The sequence below is a fragment of the Micromesistius poutassou genome, assembly GCF_964030765.1.
Source record: "Micromesistius poutassou genome assembly, chromosome: 17".
NCBI classification, from domain to species: Eukaryota; Metazoa; Chordata; class Actinopteri; order Gadiformes; family Gadidae; genus Micromesistius; species Micromesistius poutassou.
The window spans coordinates 1543802-1561721 of record NC_140287.1 but is presented as its reverse complement, the minus strand read 5'-3'; the positions used below and the strand labels follow the sequence as shown (position 1 = coordinate 1561721).

At 47.2% G+C, this 17920-nt stretch overlaps 2 protein-coding genes across 2 annotated transcripts; both read left to right on the top strand.

Annotated features, from left to right (window-relative positions):
• Positions 1–309: 309 nt before the first annotated feature.
• lingo2b (leucine rich repeat and Ig domain containing 2b) lies at positions 310–2202 on the top strand (the record flags this gene model as incomplete). Its single annotated transcript, XM_084482468.1, has 1 exon — positions 310–2202. The coding sequence occupies one exon, from the start codon at positions 310–312 to the stop codon at positions 2200–2202; it is 1893 nt and encodes a 630-aa protein (XP_084338594.1).
• A 5130-nt stretch (positions 2203–7332) lies between these two features.
• Positions 7333–17653, top strand: c9orf72 (C9orf72-SMCR8 complex subunit). Its single transcript, XM_084482469.1, has 10 exons — positions 7333–7467; positions 8071–8575; positions 8871–8966; positions 9544–9608; positions 10038–10110; positions 10804–10920; positions 11624–11859; positions 11973–12030; positions 14083–14192; positions 17109–17653. Exons 2-10 carry the CDS (start codon positions 8129–8131, stop codon positions 17293–17295), a joined length of 1389 nt encoding a protein of 462 aa, XP_084338595.1. The 5' UTR covers positions 7333–7467; positions 8071–8128; the 3' UTR covers positions 17296–17653.
• Positions 17654–17920: the final 267 nt, after the last annotated feature.

The window sequence follows — 17920 nt, the reverse complement described above, 5'->3', positions numbered from 1 at the left end:
CAGGACGTACAACAATAAAAAAGTAAATACATCAGTCTGCATTTGTCCCTCCTGCCCGCGAAAATAATGGATTAAGAATCACAATTTGCTTATGAAAGGAAGAGTTGAGTGTTCATTTGGGCTATATGTTCATAAGTTATATCATAGTGTAGTCATAAGTCATAAGTTCATATATATATTTTTAAATGGGGCCCGTTCTAGCTGTTTGCCTGAAACAACCAAAGTAGTTAAATATGCCGAACAACACAGTGAGCAAAATGTACTTATGTTGTTGTTCTCTTTGTGCGTTGCAGGACCTGACAGTGATGGATGTCTGTATGGATCAGGAACTGTGCCAGGACACAGGGCACCGTGGGTAGAGGAGTCATGCAACAGCCAGCTGTGCTCCACCATCTCCTCCTGGGCGGAGCCGTGCTGCTCCTGCTGGCCGCCGCGGCCCTGTGCTGCCCCGCCCGCTGCGACTGTTCTGCCCACAGCAAGTCTGTCAGCTGCCATCGCAAGCGCTTGCCCACCGCCCCCGAGGGCATTCCCATTGAGACTCGTGCCCTGGACCTCAGCAAGAACAAACTGCGGAGCATTACCCCTGACAACTTCTCTTCCTTCCAGCAGCTGGAGGACCTAGATCTTAGTGACAACCTGATCAGCACGGTGGAGCCCGGATCCTTCAGATATCAGGTTGCGCTGCGCTTTCTTACATTCCGCAACAACTTGCTTCAGTTGATTCCCTTTGGTGTGCTCTCAGGTCTGACTAACCTCACCCATCTGGACCTCAGCCACAACCGCCTGGTGGTTCTGTTGGACCATGGCTTCCATGACCTGCGAAGACTGGCCTCCTTAGAGGTCGGCGACAATGAGCTGGTGTTCATCTCCCAGCGGGCGTTCACTGGACTGCAGGCGCTCCGCACTTTAACACTGGAGCGTTCCAATTTAACAGTAGTCCCAACGGAAGCCTTGACACACCTACACAGCCTGGTCAATCTGCACATGCTGCATCTGAGCATTGGTTTCCTGAAGCCGTATTCCTTCAAGAGGCTCGGAAATCTACGCCAACTAGAAATCGATCACTGGCCCTGGCTGGAAACGGTGCCACCACTCTCGCTGCATGGCCTCAACCTTACAACGCTTTCCATCACCAACACCAATCTGTCCACCTTCCCTGGGGTGGCACTGCGCAACCTGCCATACCTCACACACGTCAACCTGTCCTACTGTCGCATCCAACACATCCAGCAGGGGGAGCTGGGCCAACATCCGCACCTGTTAGAACTACGGCTTCAAGGGGCCCAGCTGATGCACATTGAGCCAATGGCCTTCACAGGTCTCAAGGCTCTGCAGCTTCTGGATGTATCTCAGAATCACCTCGACTCATTAGAAAGTAGTGTATTCGCCTCGACCCACAGCCTCAGTAAGCTTTGTCTGGGCGGAAACCCATTGGTATGTGATTGCCGTCTGCTGTGGCTGTTGAATGATCGCAAGCTCCCCTTCCTGCAGCTGCTAGACGCCCAGCCCGAATGTACTGCCCCAGAGCGCCTGATAGGAAAACTGCTGCGTGACCTTAAGGAGCCGCTGGTGTCGAGATACGTCACCTGCACCAGGCCTCGGATTGGACCAAACATCACACAGTTGCTCATGGCAGATGAGGGGCAGCCTGCCCATTTAAGCTGTGTTGCAGAAGGGGCCCCCCGTCCGTCGGTGGTGTGGGTCACGCCTCATAGACGGCAGATTACAGTCAAAACCAGTGGCAGGGTGGAGGTTCAAGCAAACGGTACACTAGAGATCAAGGCGGCAGAGTTGCATGACAGTGGACTATATCATTGCATTGCCAGTAATGCTGCTGGAAATGCCAGCCTGTCTGCCTCTTTGGCAGTGAAGAGCTCAGGCCTAAGCGATAGATGGCTTTATAACAACAGGAGTTCAAACTATCTGACAGACTCCAACACTACCTGGGGAAACGAAACAGTACTGTATAACATGACGTTCCCCATAGACCTGAAGACCATTATTATCTCTACAGCCATGGGCTGCCTGTCCTTCCTTGGTGTTGTCATCTTCTGCTTCCTCCTGCTGTTCGCCTGGAGCAGAGGTAAAGGTCGCCACAGAAGCAACTTCGACATCGAGTACGTCCCACGGAAATCCAACGGGAACTCAACGGAGGTGATAGAAACAAGCGGACCTCGCCGTGTCAATATGAAAATGATTTAATCAAAGAAAAGTGAACCAATTCTGAACATGAAAAACACAGCACACACATTTCTGCCAAAAAAGTTAGTTTTCTATAGGATCCAGTGGATTTGTTAAAAAATGAAAAGTGATGTACTAATATAGTGGCTGTCGATATGAAGGTGAATTAGTGGTAAAGTGCACATGTGAATATCAAACTGACCTGAACTTGTGGATGTGTTTATAATGTTGTCATACAGTACACTTAATATTATCCTATAACCAACATATCAATATGGGAATCATAATGCTGCACTAGGCATGTATTTTTGTGGTGATGTGATGAGTAATGATGTTGTTGACTCCAGGTGACATCAATGTGAAGTTAGGGAGTCAGTTGCAGTGGGGTCGGCAGGAGATGTATCATTATTGCCTCTTCAGGCCCAATTGTCCATTTTAGCTGCAGTACGAAAGCCCTGTGTGTGGGTGTGTGTGCCTTTCGAATCTGTGTTCAAGGTTGTCTGGTGAGCGCGTTTGTTGGTGTGTGGCATTTGTGTGTGTTTCTATGTGCATGTGCACGCATTGCCTTTCTAATTGGGAGGCAATTTAACAGGGCAATTAAAAAGGATAATAGGGTCCAAAAACTATTTTCAAAGCCTTTGATTTTAGGCCCTTTATTGTAACAACAGAATGGTCACTGTTGACAACAATAATGCTGCTTAAATTACAAACTACAACATTTGTTCCGTTGGAGTGAATACAGAAAGTAATCAATTATCCAAATTCTTTCATATTTAAAATGTGAAATGTTTTTACTATCAGCCCACACCTACAGTCCTAGACCAACAGTACTTGTGTGTTACAGAAATGTAACATTAACCCCAATTTTATATAAAAGATAATTACATAAAAAACAAAATAATAATAAGATACAAGCAGATTTTCTTGTCAGCTATGTCACTAAACCATACAAAAACCCTCAGTGGGTGGAAAAGCGCAATGTTTAAAATGTACCGGATTTATCCCCTCTTCAGCCAGTTCCTTTTGAAGAGAGCTCCTTTAAGCTTCTCTGTAGACCCTCATCAAGGGAGGTGGGCAATTTTAATATATGACATTTGAAACACGTAGTTAATTATTCTTGTTTCGTTTAGGTTTTCTGTTTTAATGTTAATAAATTATGAATATAATTATTTGTAATGCCGGGACATGGGTGTCAACATGTGATTATATTGTGATAAAATGTTGAAGGTTGTATACATGTTTTCATATGACAAATCAATGGGTATATTTTCAAAAGGAAATAAATTGTACTTATACCCCTACAACTGTAGTCCTACTGCCTCTGTGAGCTAATAACACGGCAAACACAATGTCCAACCCATATAAATACATGTGTAGAGCTGTTTTTTTAAGGCTGAATCTCAATACCGCCCTCAACCCAAAATCTCAACCCTACCCCTCGCTGTTGCGCGTTCACGCGCAGCGTAGGGTTATCCCATTAGTCCCTTTATTGAGGGCTAAGGGGTCGGGCTAACATCCCCTTAAAGTTTAGATTTTTGATGGGCACACTAGCAGACGTGGGTTGTGGCTTGCTCCTGCAATACCTTGCGAGAAAATGGAAAATCAAGAAAAATCCCAGGCAAGACGGCGGGCAAAAAGTGCAAGTCCAGGGCCCAATCCCATTACACCCCTTGGCCCAAACCCTTAACGCTACCCCTACCCCTTTAGCCGACCCCTTAACCCTACCCCTCGCAAATTCTTCCCCTATGAAATGAGACAACCCTTCAAGACCCAGTTCCGTTATTAGTAATCGTCGACAGCGTTTAAGTAAATAGATGCTACAAGTTTGTTGTTTGAGTTTCACAATACCGGCTTCAGCTGTGGTGATTTTTCTTGCGTGGGTTTTTAACATATTTTTGCTGTGAAATGTGGATAAAAATTAGACTTGTTCAACCCCGTATTCGACGCCTGGGAATGCTGGTGGATCCGTTTGAGGTATGTAGAATATACTGCAAAAAGTTTTGTTGGAGTTAGCATAGCTACACAGCATGCTTGTATAACTAATGTTAATGTTGTTGGATCAACCCCTTTGTGATACACGTAATGTCAAATAAACAGTTTACTTTGATTTGTGTTTTGAACAGTGTTTCCTATCCTATCAGGTCTGATAGGATAGAATAGCATACACATGCATTGTATGTAACTAGTTGTAAGTAGTAAAAGTCCTTCCAGTTGAGACTAAATTATTAGGGGTCCTACGAATGACGTAGGAACCTTATTGTAATCGTTGGTATTATTTTTTTTTTCCTGACAAATTCGCCCATATCTCAAAAACGATGTGGTCAAAAGTTGTCAATTAATTGGCGTGCTTGTAGAACTCGTGAAAGGAGTAAGGGATAACAAGGATGGGCCAGAATTAACTATAGGTGGCGCTATAACAAGCCTTTGAAGTGCAACATACTCAACAGGCTGCCATTTCCACCAGGAAAGTGCAATATGCATGAAACTTGTTATACATGCACCATTTGCTGGGCCTTAAAGCGGTACACACGTAATTCGCAAACGTCCATTTGACAGTGGATTTTGACACAGTATGCTTTAGAAACATGGTTGGTTATTCTTTTGATATGTTAACTTCCGGTAGACCAGTTTTTAAGACATACCAATGCCATATTACCATACCGACCAAGCTCACCATACTCCAACATATGGAATACTTCTATTCCTCAAAAAAGGTTTTGAAATGTACTCTTGACCTTGGGGTCTCTGGTTCAAGTCTGACCTCAACCAACCTTCTGTGAGATATGGGAGACGTAAAATAATGTTTACCATTACGTGTTCATTAGGCCGCCCACCACCATACTCATAAGGTCATATAGTAGGACCCTGTCATGGTTGCTTGCAACTATATTTATAAAAAAAATTCCTGGCACATTTGGCCATATCTCAGAAACGACATGGTCAAAAGTTGTATAAACTGGCAGGCTTGTAGAACTCATAAAATTAGTTAGGGATGAAAAGGATGGAGCAGAATTAACGATAGGTGGCGCTATAATATGCATTTTTAAGCTGCTTTTTAAAGTGCAATATGCTTGAAACTTGTTATACATGCACCATTTGTCATGATGAACAACTTTCAGTGTCTGACCCATATGGTGAGATCATTTAGACTTAATGTAATGGCTACAACTCGACCAAACACCCACACATAAAATGCTTTTGTGCTGAAAGTGGTAAAAGCTGCAAACTCGTCACACATGTACCGGGTTACTGTGGGATTATATGATATAGTCATAGCAATAAGACTAAAGACGGCAGAGATATACATTTTAAAGTGAAATATATGAATATCTCTGATGTTTAAAAAGCTCTAACATTGCGTCAGAAACACGTAGGCTTGGCTGTGAATATGGATACTAAGAGGAGATTCCATAATATACCCATGCCAAATTTCAAGTCTATATCTGAAAATAGAAATTGGATGCATTCATTTGAAGTTGCCTTTTATTTCTGAATCCCGGCCTCTCTCCAAGGCAGGATCGGCCTTAAAGCCGTACATACGTCATTTAGCAAACGTCCGTTTGACAGCGGATTTTCACACAATATGCTTGAGAAACATGGTTGGTGATTGTTTTGATATGTTAACCTTTTTTTGGCATACCAATGTCATATTACCACACCGACCAAGCTCACCATACCTCCACGTATGGAAGACTATTTCCCCAAAAAGATTTTGACATGCACATGGATAGTGTCGTGGTATTACGTCGGGCTCAAGAATATGAGGTTGTGGTTCAAGACTAACCTCAACCAATCATTCTGTGAAACATGGCATCAAATAATGTATTCATTAGGCTACCGTCATACAGTAGGACCCCATCATGGTTGCTTGCATCTATATTTAGAAATTAATTTCCTTTTCAAGACCAGTCGTGCCCATCCTGCGTTTGTTGTTCAACATGGAGCAGGAGCAGGACTCCCACCTCAACATGGAGCAGGAGCAGGACTCCCACCTCAGCAGAGGGCTGGAGCAGGACTCGACATACGGGCCAGATCCCAAATCTGCGTGTCTGAGCTTTCATTTTTTTCAAAGGCGGGGCAAGATACCTACTGCTCGTTTTACACCAAACGCAATTTTTAGCTACTGGGGGACCATAGGCAGGCTAGGGGAACTCATATTAATGTTAGAAAACATCATAAAGTGAAAATTTCATGCTATGGGACCTTTAAGCGCCCCAATCCCTAGGAAGAAAGAAAGATGAACCATCCACTGATAGTTAAAAACCAACCGTTTATTGGGCCCCTTTGAAAAAATTATTGATAAAATGACCCACTGACCAATGACACCCCCAGACCAGTGAAGACCCACTGACCAATGACACCCCCAGACCAGTGAAGACCCACTGACCAATGACACCCCCAGACCAGTGAAGACCCACTGACCAATGACCAATGACAGCCTCAGACCAGTGAAGACCCACTGACCAATGACAGCCTCAGACCAGTGAAGACCCACTGACCAATGACAGCCTCAGACCAGTGAAGACCCACTGACCAATGACAGCCTCAGACCAGTGAAGACCCACTGACCCACTGACCAATGACAGCCTCAGACCAGTGAAGACCCACTGACCAATGACAGCCTCAGACCAGTGAAGACCCACTGACCAATGCCTCACTGACACCCTGTGTTTCAGTTACTCAGCTATATGATGTACGTGATGAAGCCTGCATACACTGTGGCCTATGGATCTCTCTCCCTCTCTCCAACGTATCCACTAGGAGGCATTTTGAGAACATGTAGGCATGGCAGAATAAATAAATACATAAAGACAAAAATAAAGATAAACAATATCCAGTTTGGACAAGGATAGGATTAATAAGTAATATGTCATGTATGATTTGAGTACAAAGAAAACAAACCAACAAAAGATACTGCACTTCAACCTATTAGTTATCAATGTGTGTCGTTCAGGACAGCAGAGTGTGTGGACTCAATGGCACTGAATGGTTACAATGGTTTAATCACCCAGACCAGTATATTGTAATTTCAAGCCAGGTGTAAAGAGGAGGTTGTATTGTGACCTCCAGCCCTGTGGGGGGCAGCACTGGGCCTCATGGCCGTCTGGGCATCCCTAAAATCAGACACAAGAAGACGACGACGACGGGGAAGCGGAGGTGGGTGGTGACACAGAACCCGTGATCATAATAACATGGAGCCACCTCGTTATTTGGCTTTATTACTAAATAAGATAATGGACCTTTTTGTAACGAGTCGTACGGGAGTTCTGTGAAGACAGAGTTGTGGTAAGAGTCCAGATAATATCTTCTAAGGTAGAGAGGTGGGCAGCTGTGTCGCCTTAATGTCATCGCTGTGTTTGTGTTGGTCACAGATGTGATAACGTTAGTCTTCTACTGGGTACTACAATGTTAAACGGACTGCATTGAAACGGCGCTTCTCTAACCAGTGGCCAACTGGCCACTCAAAGCGCGGTACAATACTGCCTCACATTCACCCATTCACACACACACCGACGGCGGAGTGAACCCCTGAAGGAGCAGTGAGGGTGAGGCGTCGCTCAGGGACCCCTCGACGCTCCGCCAGGAGGAGCCGGGGATCGAACCGGCGACCTTCGGGTTACCAGTCAGCAACAGGCCGCCCCCACTATTGCTACACATGGCAGTTTGTGCATGGAGTATCTGGACTATGTATAACTTAACTACCATTCATGTGTTACTCTGGTTGTGTTGTTATAGGTGGTTTCTAATAATAGGTGGAACACAGACCTTGTCGGCCTGTATTTTGCTCCTTGACTTATTCACGGTTGTCCATCATCTCACGTTACTTTCATTTTATTAATGTCAAAGACACCATTTTTAAATGTCTTCTTTCTTTCTCTTTTTATCCAGGTTTAGTGACGCACCCTTCTGAAGGCCTCAGTCCTCGGGGTCCTGCGAGGCCGTCCCGATGTCGTCGGGCTACCCGCCCCAGTCCCCGGCTGTGGCCAAGACCGAGGTCCCCCTGGAGGGGGAGTGCCCCCTGCTGGCCGCCACCTTTGCCTACTGGGACAACATCTTAGGTCCGCGCGTGCGCCACATCTGGGCCCCTCGGGGCGACCAGTCTCTGCTGCTCAGCGACGGAGAAATCACGTTCCTGGCCAACCACACGCTGAACGGCGAGATCCTGCGCAGCGCCGAGTGCGGCGCCGTGGACGTCAAGTTCTTCGTCCTGGCGGAGAAAGGCGTGATCATCGTGTCCCTGATCTTCGACGGGGAGCTGAAGGGCGACAAGAACACCTGTGCGCTGTCCATCATCCTGCCGCAGACGCAGCTGGCCTTCTACCTCCCGCTCCACTCCGTCTGCGTGGAGCGCTTCCAGCACGTCATCCGCAAGGGACGCATTTGGATGAAAAAGGTTTTGTACCTGTTTTGATAACTTGTCACGTTTTCAGTTAGATACATTTTCTTTCATCGTTTCACTCAAAGGTTTTTTTCCAATCTCTACGTAACATTTGAACACGTCTTAGTTGTAGTACATGAAGTCGCATTGCTTGGTAGCAGTGGGGGAAAAGCCCTTTGTTCAGCCCTGAAGACGTTACGTAACGTAGGACAACTGAACACGCACCGAACACGATGCATTAAACAGCACAGAAGGGATCAGAGGACATGTTCACTGTATAATAAATGAATGTATACGATCCTGTCTGCAGGGTTACAACATTATCTCAGTGTTGAGCTCGGAGATCCTTCCTATCATGGAGCTGCTGGCCTCTATGAAGACGCACCGCGTGCAGGAGGACATAGACGTGAGTCACACACACACACACACACGCACACACACACACACACACACACACACACACACACGCACACACACCGGTGTTACTGGGAGGAAGACCAAATGTCTGAATATAATAATATATAATGATGATGATAAACAATAGGGTTCCTACGTTATTCGTAGGAACCCTTAATAATATAAATCCTACTTAAAGAAACCATCGCTGCTGTGCCAATCAAACATTCTGCGTCTGGGTTCTCTTTGCTGTTGAGTTCCTACAGGTTCTCCAGCTGCTTGCCTTTCTACTCATTGGTCTACTGCTTTGCTGTAACATCACTGATTGGAAAACGTGGCCAATGAGTGCCTATGTTTTCCTCACAATTTGTAAACCAATCCACTTAATGTTCTTTGGAAAGCTTTGTGTTGACATGAGATTCAAGTTGTAATGAAACTGAACCAACGTAATCGTCCTGACTGGAGCTTTAGATGATCCAGCTTTGGCGGATAACAAACGCTGATGCATTGATAACAACCAAGTGTCTTTGTTATGGATGACGACCCAATGTATTTGAACTCTTTCTCTACAAATCCTTCTGAGATAGATCAGAGACACGGTTCTAAATGACGATGATATTGGGGACAGCTGCCATGAAGATTTCCTCCACAAGTGAGTACGTTCAAGATTCCTTTGGTAGTGTAGCACGACCACAACCTCTGGATCATCCATTCTGCTCCGGTCACACCTGCTTTAATTTCATAAACCAATAGAAAGACATGTCATATTCGTACACATTCGTGATCAAAAGATAATGTCCTTTTTGGGTACGGCATCGTCCTGTTAACACAAGCATGTTGAATATCTATTTGTGTTGGACTGTGACTGTATGAGAGATAGCTGCTGTCAAAACCCCAGGAGCTCAAATGATGTACACAACACAGCTGTTGTGTACAACATCACGTCTCAATGATGTCCCCCGTGTGTGTGTGTGTGTGTGTGTGTGTGTGTGTGTGTGTGTGTGTGTGTGTGTGTGTGTGTGTGTGTGTGTGTGTGTGTGTGTGTGTGTGTGTGTGTGTGTGTGTGTGTGTGTGTCCTCAGAGCCATCAGTTCCCATCTGCAGACCTGCGGCTGTTCCATGGTTGTTGGAAGCAACCCGGATAAAGTGAACAAGGTGAGTAAGGTCCCTGCGGACAGGGAGCGGACTGCTGCACCGTCTGCATCGTTTTCTTACATTGGATACATTTTTTAAACCATAAGCAACACGTTGCACGGCGAAACGTAGGATGTAGCAAAAACATAGTGGCTTGAGGCTCTGCTTTGCCTTGTTGTCTGTACTGCTGTGAAGGCCCCCTGTAGCCACGCTGACTGTCTCTTGTTGTCTGTACCTTGTTGTCTGTACCTGACTGGGTCTCTTGTTGTCTGTACCTGGTTGTCTGTACCTGGTTGTCTGTACCTGACTGTGTCTCTTGTTGTCTGTACCTGGTTGTCTGTACCTTGTTGTCTGTCTCTTGTTGTCTGTACCTGACTGGGTCTCTTGTTGTCTGTACCTTGTTGTCTGTACCTTGTTGTCTGTACCTTGTTGTCTGTACCTGGTTGTCTGTACCTGGTTGTCTGTACCTGGTTGTCTGTACCTGGTTGTCTGTACCTTGTTGTCTGTCTCTTGTTGTCTGTACCTGACTGGGTCTCTTGTTGTCTGTACCTTGTTGTCTGTACCTTGTTGTCTGTACCTTGTTGTCTGTACCTGGTTGTCTGTACCTGGTTGTCTGTACCTGGTTGTCTGTACCTGGTTGTCTGTACCTGGTTGTCTGTACCTGGTTGTCTGTACCTGGTTGTCTGTACCTGACTGGGTCTCTCCGTGTGTTAGATGGTTCGGACGCTCTGCCTCTTTCTCACGCCGTCTGAGAGGAAATGTTCCCGTCTTTGCAAGGCGGACTCTTCCTTCAAGTACGAGACGGGCCTGTTTGTCCAGGGGCTGCTCAAGGTATCAGATGTGATGCTAGCTTGTATTATCTACGTCGTTGGTGTCTTCATTCTCTTCTCTAGTCACACTTTTATCCAAGCCACTTCAAAGTTTGGCTGAGAACCATCAACATTTACATTCAGGGCATTTAGCAGACGCTTTTATCCAAAGTGACTTACAACAAGTCCATTAGTCAGAAGAAGGTGAAACAATGTATCGCTGTCGGTACAGTAAAGATGGTCAGTACTGTGACCGTACTGCTTCCAACTGTAACGATCAAAGCATACAATCCACATTGGATTAGCGGCCGTTTAAAACAGCAGAGCCCTGCAGAGTGTGTGTGGTTCGGTGTCGCCGGTGGAATAAGACATAGTACAAGCATTAGTGGTAACAATTATTGGATGACCCAACATTAGCATTTCTTCCCGTGAATTCAATAAGATGATTGCAATTTAGTCGATGCAATTCATAATTGCATCGACTCTGACTTTAGCTTGACTAATTTAGCACATAAAAAACATTTTAATAAAAAGCCTTGTTTGTTTTGTGTTGATTTACAGATTTTTTTCAAATGATTATGAATCACTCAGTTTCCTGAGTTAATGAGTCCTTTTAATAACGCGTTCTTGTAGTTTGACATTGTTGTGGAAGCAGCATTGATTGCGTTCCGTATTGTAGTTTCCATCGAAGCCATTCCTCTAACGTTCTCTGTGTCCGCTCGCAGGACTCCACCGGTAGCTTCGTGCTGCCCTTCAGACAGGTGCTGTACTCGCCGTACCCGACCACGCACATCGACGTGGACATCAACACCGTGAAGCAAATGCCGCCGTGCCAAGAGCACACGTACAACCAGCGGCGCTACATGCGCTCGGAGCTGGGGGCGCTGTGGCGGGCCGTCAGCGAGGACGACATCGCCCCCGACATGATCCTCCACACCGACGAGAGCTTCACACCGGACCTGTAGGCTGAATGTGGCTCAGTACTCGCTTGTAGTAGCTGGAGTATGTTGTGAATTTACTGAATAGTCTCTCTTTCATAACAAACGCTTTTGTCAAATCCTCTCTGCTTTTTAGAAATATCTTTCAAGACGTCATGCACAGAGATACACTGGTGAAGTCGTTCATCGATGAGGTAAGTTATTTACTATAACTCTGGTTAATGGCTTCATTCAGTACTTTAGTAGTGGCAGGCAGAGCCTTGTCCAGTACGTGGTAGAAGCAGCTCCGATGGCCTGGCTTTGGCTCCACTAGCCTTACACACCTGGGTGGGGGCTGGATTATCCTATTCTCCCTGTTAGATCCTCTCCCAGTATGAGTGGTGTGTAGTGCCGTGGGTCCAATCCCCTCCCAGCACGACCAGTTCATTCGCTTCTCCCCATGAGTGCAGATTCCCAAATCTCCTTTGGCCCATAGTGTTCAATGACTTAGACTGGTTCCTCAGATTATGTCTGCATTTAAAACTTGTAATCTCAATAGTTAACAAACAGCAAATCCTCGTCCAACCCATTTGCATTAATGTATCGCTCATAAACTATCAAGCTATGGTCACTGCTGTCGGTGGCCACGTCCACTTGCAGAGGAAAGCGCTAATCCAGGAATTCTAATCTGTATCCTGCTCCGTGTGGTCGGCTGTATCGGCATCTGGTGATAGTGTTGTTGGACGGGGATCGGTTTGAGCGTTTGGCCACGTGCTCGATCAATCTGGGGCCGTATTCACAAAGAATCTTAAGGTTAAAAGTAGCTCATAAGTGGCGAATTTAGGAGAAACTCCTAAAAAAGAATGGGCGTGTCAGTCTTATTTAGGACTCCTGATTTCTTTTACTAAGAGCAATTCACAGTAGTAGTATTTCAGGCCTTAAAGTAGCCCCTACGTCTAGGAGAGCTTAAAGTCCTCAAGAGGACTCCTAACTCACTAAGACCTATTCACAAAGAATCTGAAAATGGCTGCAGCGAGATGGAATGCTTTGGAGACAATGGAGGACTGCAAATTGATAAGGCGATATAGGATAAATCGCCAGCGCTATCGTCAGCTAAATGGTTTGAACGAAGGTTAACGTTGAAAATTGAATTGAATGGTTTCTGTAACTGAAAGTATGCAGGAGCATTAACTGCACAAAAAACTGGCAAAATGGAATAAAGAAAACTTAAGAGCAGTAGATGTGCTTCCATTCACACTAATAAAGAAAACTTAAGAGCAGTAGATGTGCTTGCAGTAGCAACCACACTAATAACCCGACCAGTCTGGAGATCAAATGTTTGGCAACTAGGGGTGATACACAAGTCACCATCGGTACGTACCTCGGTTCTTAAGTCACGGTTTGGTACGTACCTCGGTTCTTAAGTCACGGTTTGGTACGTACCTCGGTTTTTAAGTCACGGTTCGGTATGTTTTTCGGTACAGCAGGGTTAAAATTGTATTTTTATGCAACTATTTTTTTTTTTTGATTTATTAAATTGTATCAAACAAATGCCTTACACACATGAAAATACATCCAATACAATTGAGGATAAAAACACAATAAAGTCCAGGACTTATTTCCATTGTGGTCCTCAACACAAAACATCAGGACAAGACAAGACACTCTCAGAGTGTGTGATAATCAATAATAAACTATCGGTACGCACCGAAATGAAACATGCAACATGCAACATGCAAGTTCCAAATCAAGTATCGTAGCGAAATACATCAACGATCACCACTTACCACTCGTGAGTCGCACGTTTCTGAAAACAAGGACCAGGTCCAATGCTCAAAATTTCAGTATAGTATAATAAGTATAAGTATATACTTATGTAAAGTATAATAATAAATAATGTTGCGATTAAATTCTGGAAAAATCAGATCAGACGATCAGAGCAAATAATACAGTCAATTTGAAATGCCACAGCAGAGATTACAGTTTGTACTTTAATACCTTTGCTTAGTCGTTATGGGTTGGTGTGGAGAAAGCTGGCCATAAATCTTAATTCAGTTTTTATTCAATTTTAATTCAATCCCAACACAATAAAGTAATGCGAAAGAATAGAGGGCTCTTAAAAAGAATTCCAGGTCCCTGCAGTGCATACATTTAAAACAGTATATTGTAATATTTGACAGGTAGAGTATGTGCCATGTTGAATGTATGTATTGATGCTGTTGACAGTATTGTAGAGTGGATCTTTAACTGCGCTCTCTGCCTCCCAGGTGTTCATGTTGAAGCCCAGCCTGTCTCTGCGCAGCACCTACGTCACCCAGTTCCTGCTGCTGATCCACAGGAAGGCTCTGACCCTCCTGAAGTACATCGAGGACGAGACGTGAGTGGTGCTGACGGTCGTGCAGTACGCTGATAACATCTGATCGTCATTCAGAGCGTGATGCCAGGGAGTGGCCACGCCGAGGCATTTGAGTGAACTGTTTGGAGCTATGGAACAATGTTATACGCTTATTTCTACATTTGTCAGAGCGTGCAAGAAGCGCTTCAATAACATTTTCCATTTAATATGTCAACCCCTTGCTGTCTGATGGTGGATCTCCTGGTCCACCTGCTGGTTCCCCAGACCAGCGTGTGCTGTGATCTGGACATTCTGTTAAAGTGGGCTTGAACCAAGGGATTCATTTGTTAAGGAATTGAGCCGTTGAGTGTAGAATAATGATACCATAACCTCATATTAAAGGGCTCATGTCATGCCACCAGGGGTGGGTGTGCTGGTATCAGCTGGTACGGGCCGCACAGGGAAGGAATGGTTCTCATAGTGACATCACAGGTGGGCGTGTCCACCCAGACGTGTGACGGACAGACGAGCAGCTGTCTGCTCCAGTCCACTGGGCCGGCCGGTGAAAAAAAAGGCCGGCCCCAAAAAAAAGGGTTAGGGTTAGGGTTGGACTGACCTATCGACACACGTCTGGGTGGACACGCCCACCTGTGATGTCACTATGAGAACCATTCCTTCCCTGTGCGGCCCGTACCAGCTGATCACACGTTGTGTAGGACGTGGTGTAGGACGTGGTGTAGGACGTGGTGTAGGACGTGGTGTAGGGCGTGGTGTAGGGCGTGGTGTAGGACTGTAGGACGTGGTGTAGGACGTGGTGTAGGACGTGGTGTAGGACGTGGTGTAGGACGTGGTGTAGGGCGTGGTGTAGGACGTGGTGTAGGACGTGGTGTAGGGCGTGGTGTAGGACGTGGTGTAGGACGTGGTGTAGGACGTGGTGTAGGGCGTGGTGTAGGGCGTGGTGTAGGACGTGGTGTAGGACGTGGTGTAGGACGTGGTGTAGGACGTGGTGTAGGACGTGGTGTAGGGCGTGGTGTAGGACGTGGTGTAGGGCGTGGTGTAGGACGTGGTGTAGGACTGTAGGGCGTGGTGTAGGACGTGGTGTAGGACGTGGTGTAGGGCGTGGTGTAGGGCGTGGTGTAGGGCGTGGTGTAGGACGTGGTGTAGGACTGTAGGGCGTGGTGTAGGACTGTAGGGCGTGGTGTAGGGCGTGGTGTAGGACGTGGTGTAGGGCGTGGTGTAGGACGTGGTGTAGGACGTGGTGTAGGGCGTGGTGTAGGGCGTGGTGTAGGACTGTAGGGCGTGGTGTAGGACTGTAGGGCGTGGTGTAGGACGTGGTGTAGGACGTGGTGTAGGGCGTGGTGTAGGACGTGGTGTAGGGCGTGGTGTAGGACGTGGTGTAGGGCGTGGTGTAGGGCGTGGTGTAGGGCGTGGTGTAGGGCGTGGTGTAGGACGTGGTGTAGGACTGTAGGGCGTGGTGTAGGGCGTGGTGTAGGACGTGGTGTAGGGCGTGGTGTAGGACTGTAGGGCGTGGTGTAGGACGTGGTGTAGGACGTGGTGTAGGACGTGGTGTAGGGCGTGGTGTAGGGCGTGGTGTAGGACGTGGTGTAGGGCGTGGTGTAGGGCGTGGTGTAGGACGTGGTGTAGGACTGTAGGGCGTGGTGTAGGGCGTGGTGTAGGACGTGGTGTAGGGCGTGGTGTAGGACTGTAGGGCGTGGTGTAGGACGTGGTGTAGGACGTGGTGTAGGACGTGGTGTAGGACTGTAGGGCGTGGTGTAGGACTGTAGGGCGTGGTGTAGGACGTGGTGTAGGACGTGGTGTAGGACTGTAGGGCGTGGTGTAGGACGTGGTGTAGGGCGTGGTGTAGGACTGTAGGGCGTGGTGTAGGGCGTGGTGTAGGGCGTGGTGTAGGACTGTAGGGCGTGGTGTAGGACGTGGTGTAGGACTGTAGGACGTGGTGTAGGACTGTAGGACGTGGTGTAGGACGTGGTGTAGGACTGTAGGACGTGGTGTAGGACTGTAGGACGTGGTGTAGGACGTGGTGTAGGGCGTGGTGTAGGACGTGGTGTAGGGCGTGGTGTAGGACGTGGTGTAGGGCGTGGTGTAGGACTGTAGGACGTGGTGTAGGACGTGGTGTAGGGCGTGGTGTAGGACGTGGTGTAGGACTGTAGGACGTGGTGTAGGACTGTAGGACGTGGTGTAGGACGTGGTGTAGGGCGTGGTGTAGGACGTGGTGTAGGGCGTGGTGTAGGACGTGGTGTAGGGCGTGGTGTAGGACTGTAGGACGTGGTGTAGGACGTGGTGTAGGACTGTAGGGCGTGGTGTAGGGCGTGGTGTAGGACGTGGTGTAGGGCGTGGTGTAGGGCGTGGTGTAGGACGTGGTGTAGGACTGTAGGACGTGGTGTAGGACGTGGTGTAGGGCGTGGTGTAGGACTGTAGGACGTGGTGTAGGACGTGGTGTAGGGCGTGGTGTAGGGCGTGGTGTAGGACTGTAGGACGTGGTGTAGGACGTGGTGTAGGGCGTGGTGTAGGGCGTGGTGTAGGACGTGGTGTAGGGCGTGGTGTAGGGCGTGGTGTAGGGCGTGGTGTAGGGCGTGGTGTAGGACTGTAGGACGTGGTGTAGGACGTGGTGTAGGGCGTGGTGTAGGGCGTGGTGTAGGGCGTGGTGTAGGACTGTAGGGCGTGGTGTAGGGCGTGGTGTAGGACTGTAGGACGTGGTGTAGGGCGTGGTGTAGGGCGTGGTGTAGGGCGTGGTGTAGGACTGTAGGGCGTGGTGTAGGGCGTGGTGTAGGACGTGGTGTAGGGCGTGGTGTAGGGCGTGGTGTAGGGCGTGGTGTAGGACGTGGTGTAGGGCGTGGTGTAGGGCGTGGTGTAGGGCGTGGTGTAGGGCGTGGTGTAGGACTGTAGGGCGTGGTGTAGGGCGTGGTGCGCTCCACTAACCCCTCCCCCCTCATTGGTCAGTCAAAAAGGGAAGAAGCCGTTCCGCTCGCTGCGCAGCCTGAAGGCGGACCTGGACCTGGGGGTGGACGGGGACCTGAGCATCGTCATGGCGCTGGCGGAGAAGCTCCGGGCCGGGCTGCACGCCTTCGTGTTCGGGGCGCCCTGCTACGCCAGCGCCCCGGACCGGGACGGCCACATGACCTTCTAATGACCTTCTAATCTCCTCTCGAGCGGAGAAACGAGCCTAACGTATTTATTGGATTGTAATTAAGTGACTTTATTCGCCTTGTTCATGAAGCTAATCTCATTTATCTAATCAATCTCTCTTATCTAAACAGTTGAACTTAAATTTGGCAGCTAAGGATTAAGCTTTTATCTGTAGTTGATCCTCTGAAATGGGACTACACCCAGTGTCCAATCATCGTGCTGTGGCATATTTTCAAAAACAATGTGTCATTTGTCATTGTATTTTAATGTTCAAAAACATTGTCGTTTAGTTTTTATATGTATTGCAACCAACTGAAAAATGTATTATGATGATAAAACAATAAATAGCTCATGCCTTTCGTGCGCCAAATCTTTATTTTGTGAAATGTTATGTGTTTGAACTGCTGACATATAAATATTTGAATGGCTTCACATTTCTAATCCCATTGTTGGTTCTTGTTTATGAGCCACCTCCCTCATTGGTCATCAGCTCAGTATCCACTTCTTATGGCTAGTGGGGCAGCTAGTTAGGACACACGGTTAGGAGTAGGACACAAGGAAGAGGAGACTTGGATTGATGATTCAATATCTGGAAAAATAAAAAAAAGTGTGTCTTAAATGGTGTA

Coding starts and splice junctions, on each gene's coding strand:
- c9orf72 (XM_084482469.1), top strand. CDS start 8,129: ATGTCGTCGGGCTACCCGCCCCAGTCCCCGGCTGTGGCCAAGACCGAG. Junction 8,967..9,543: donor GCGTGCAGGAGGACATAGAC/GTGAGTCACACA, acceptor CTTCTGAGATAG/ATCAGAGACACGGTTCTAAA. Junction 11,860..11,972: donor GAGAGCTTCACACCGGACCT/GTAGGCTGAATG, acceptor TCTGCTTTTTAG/AAATATCTTTCAAGACGTCA.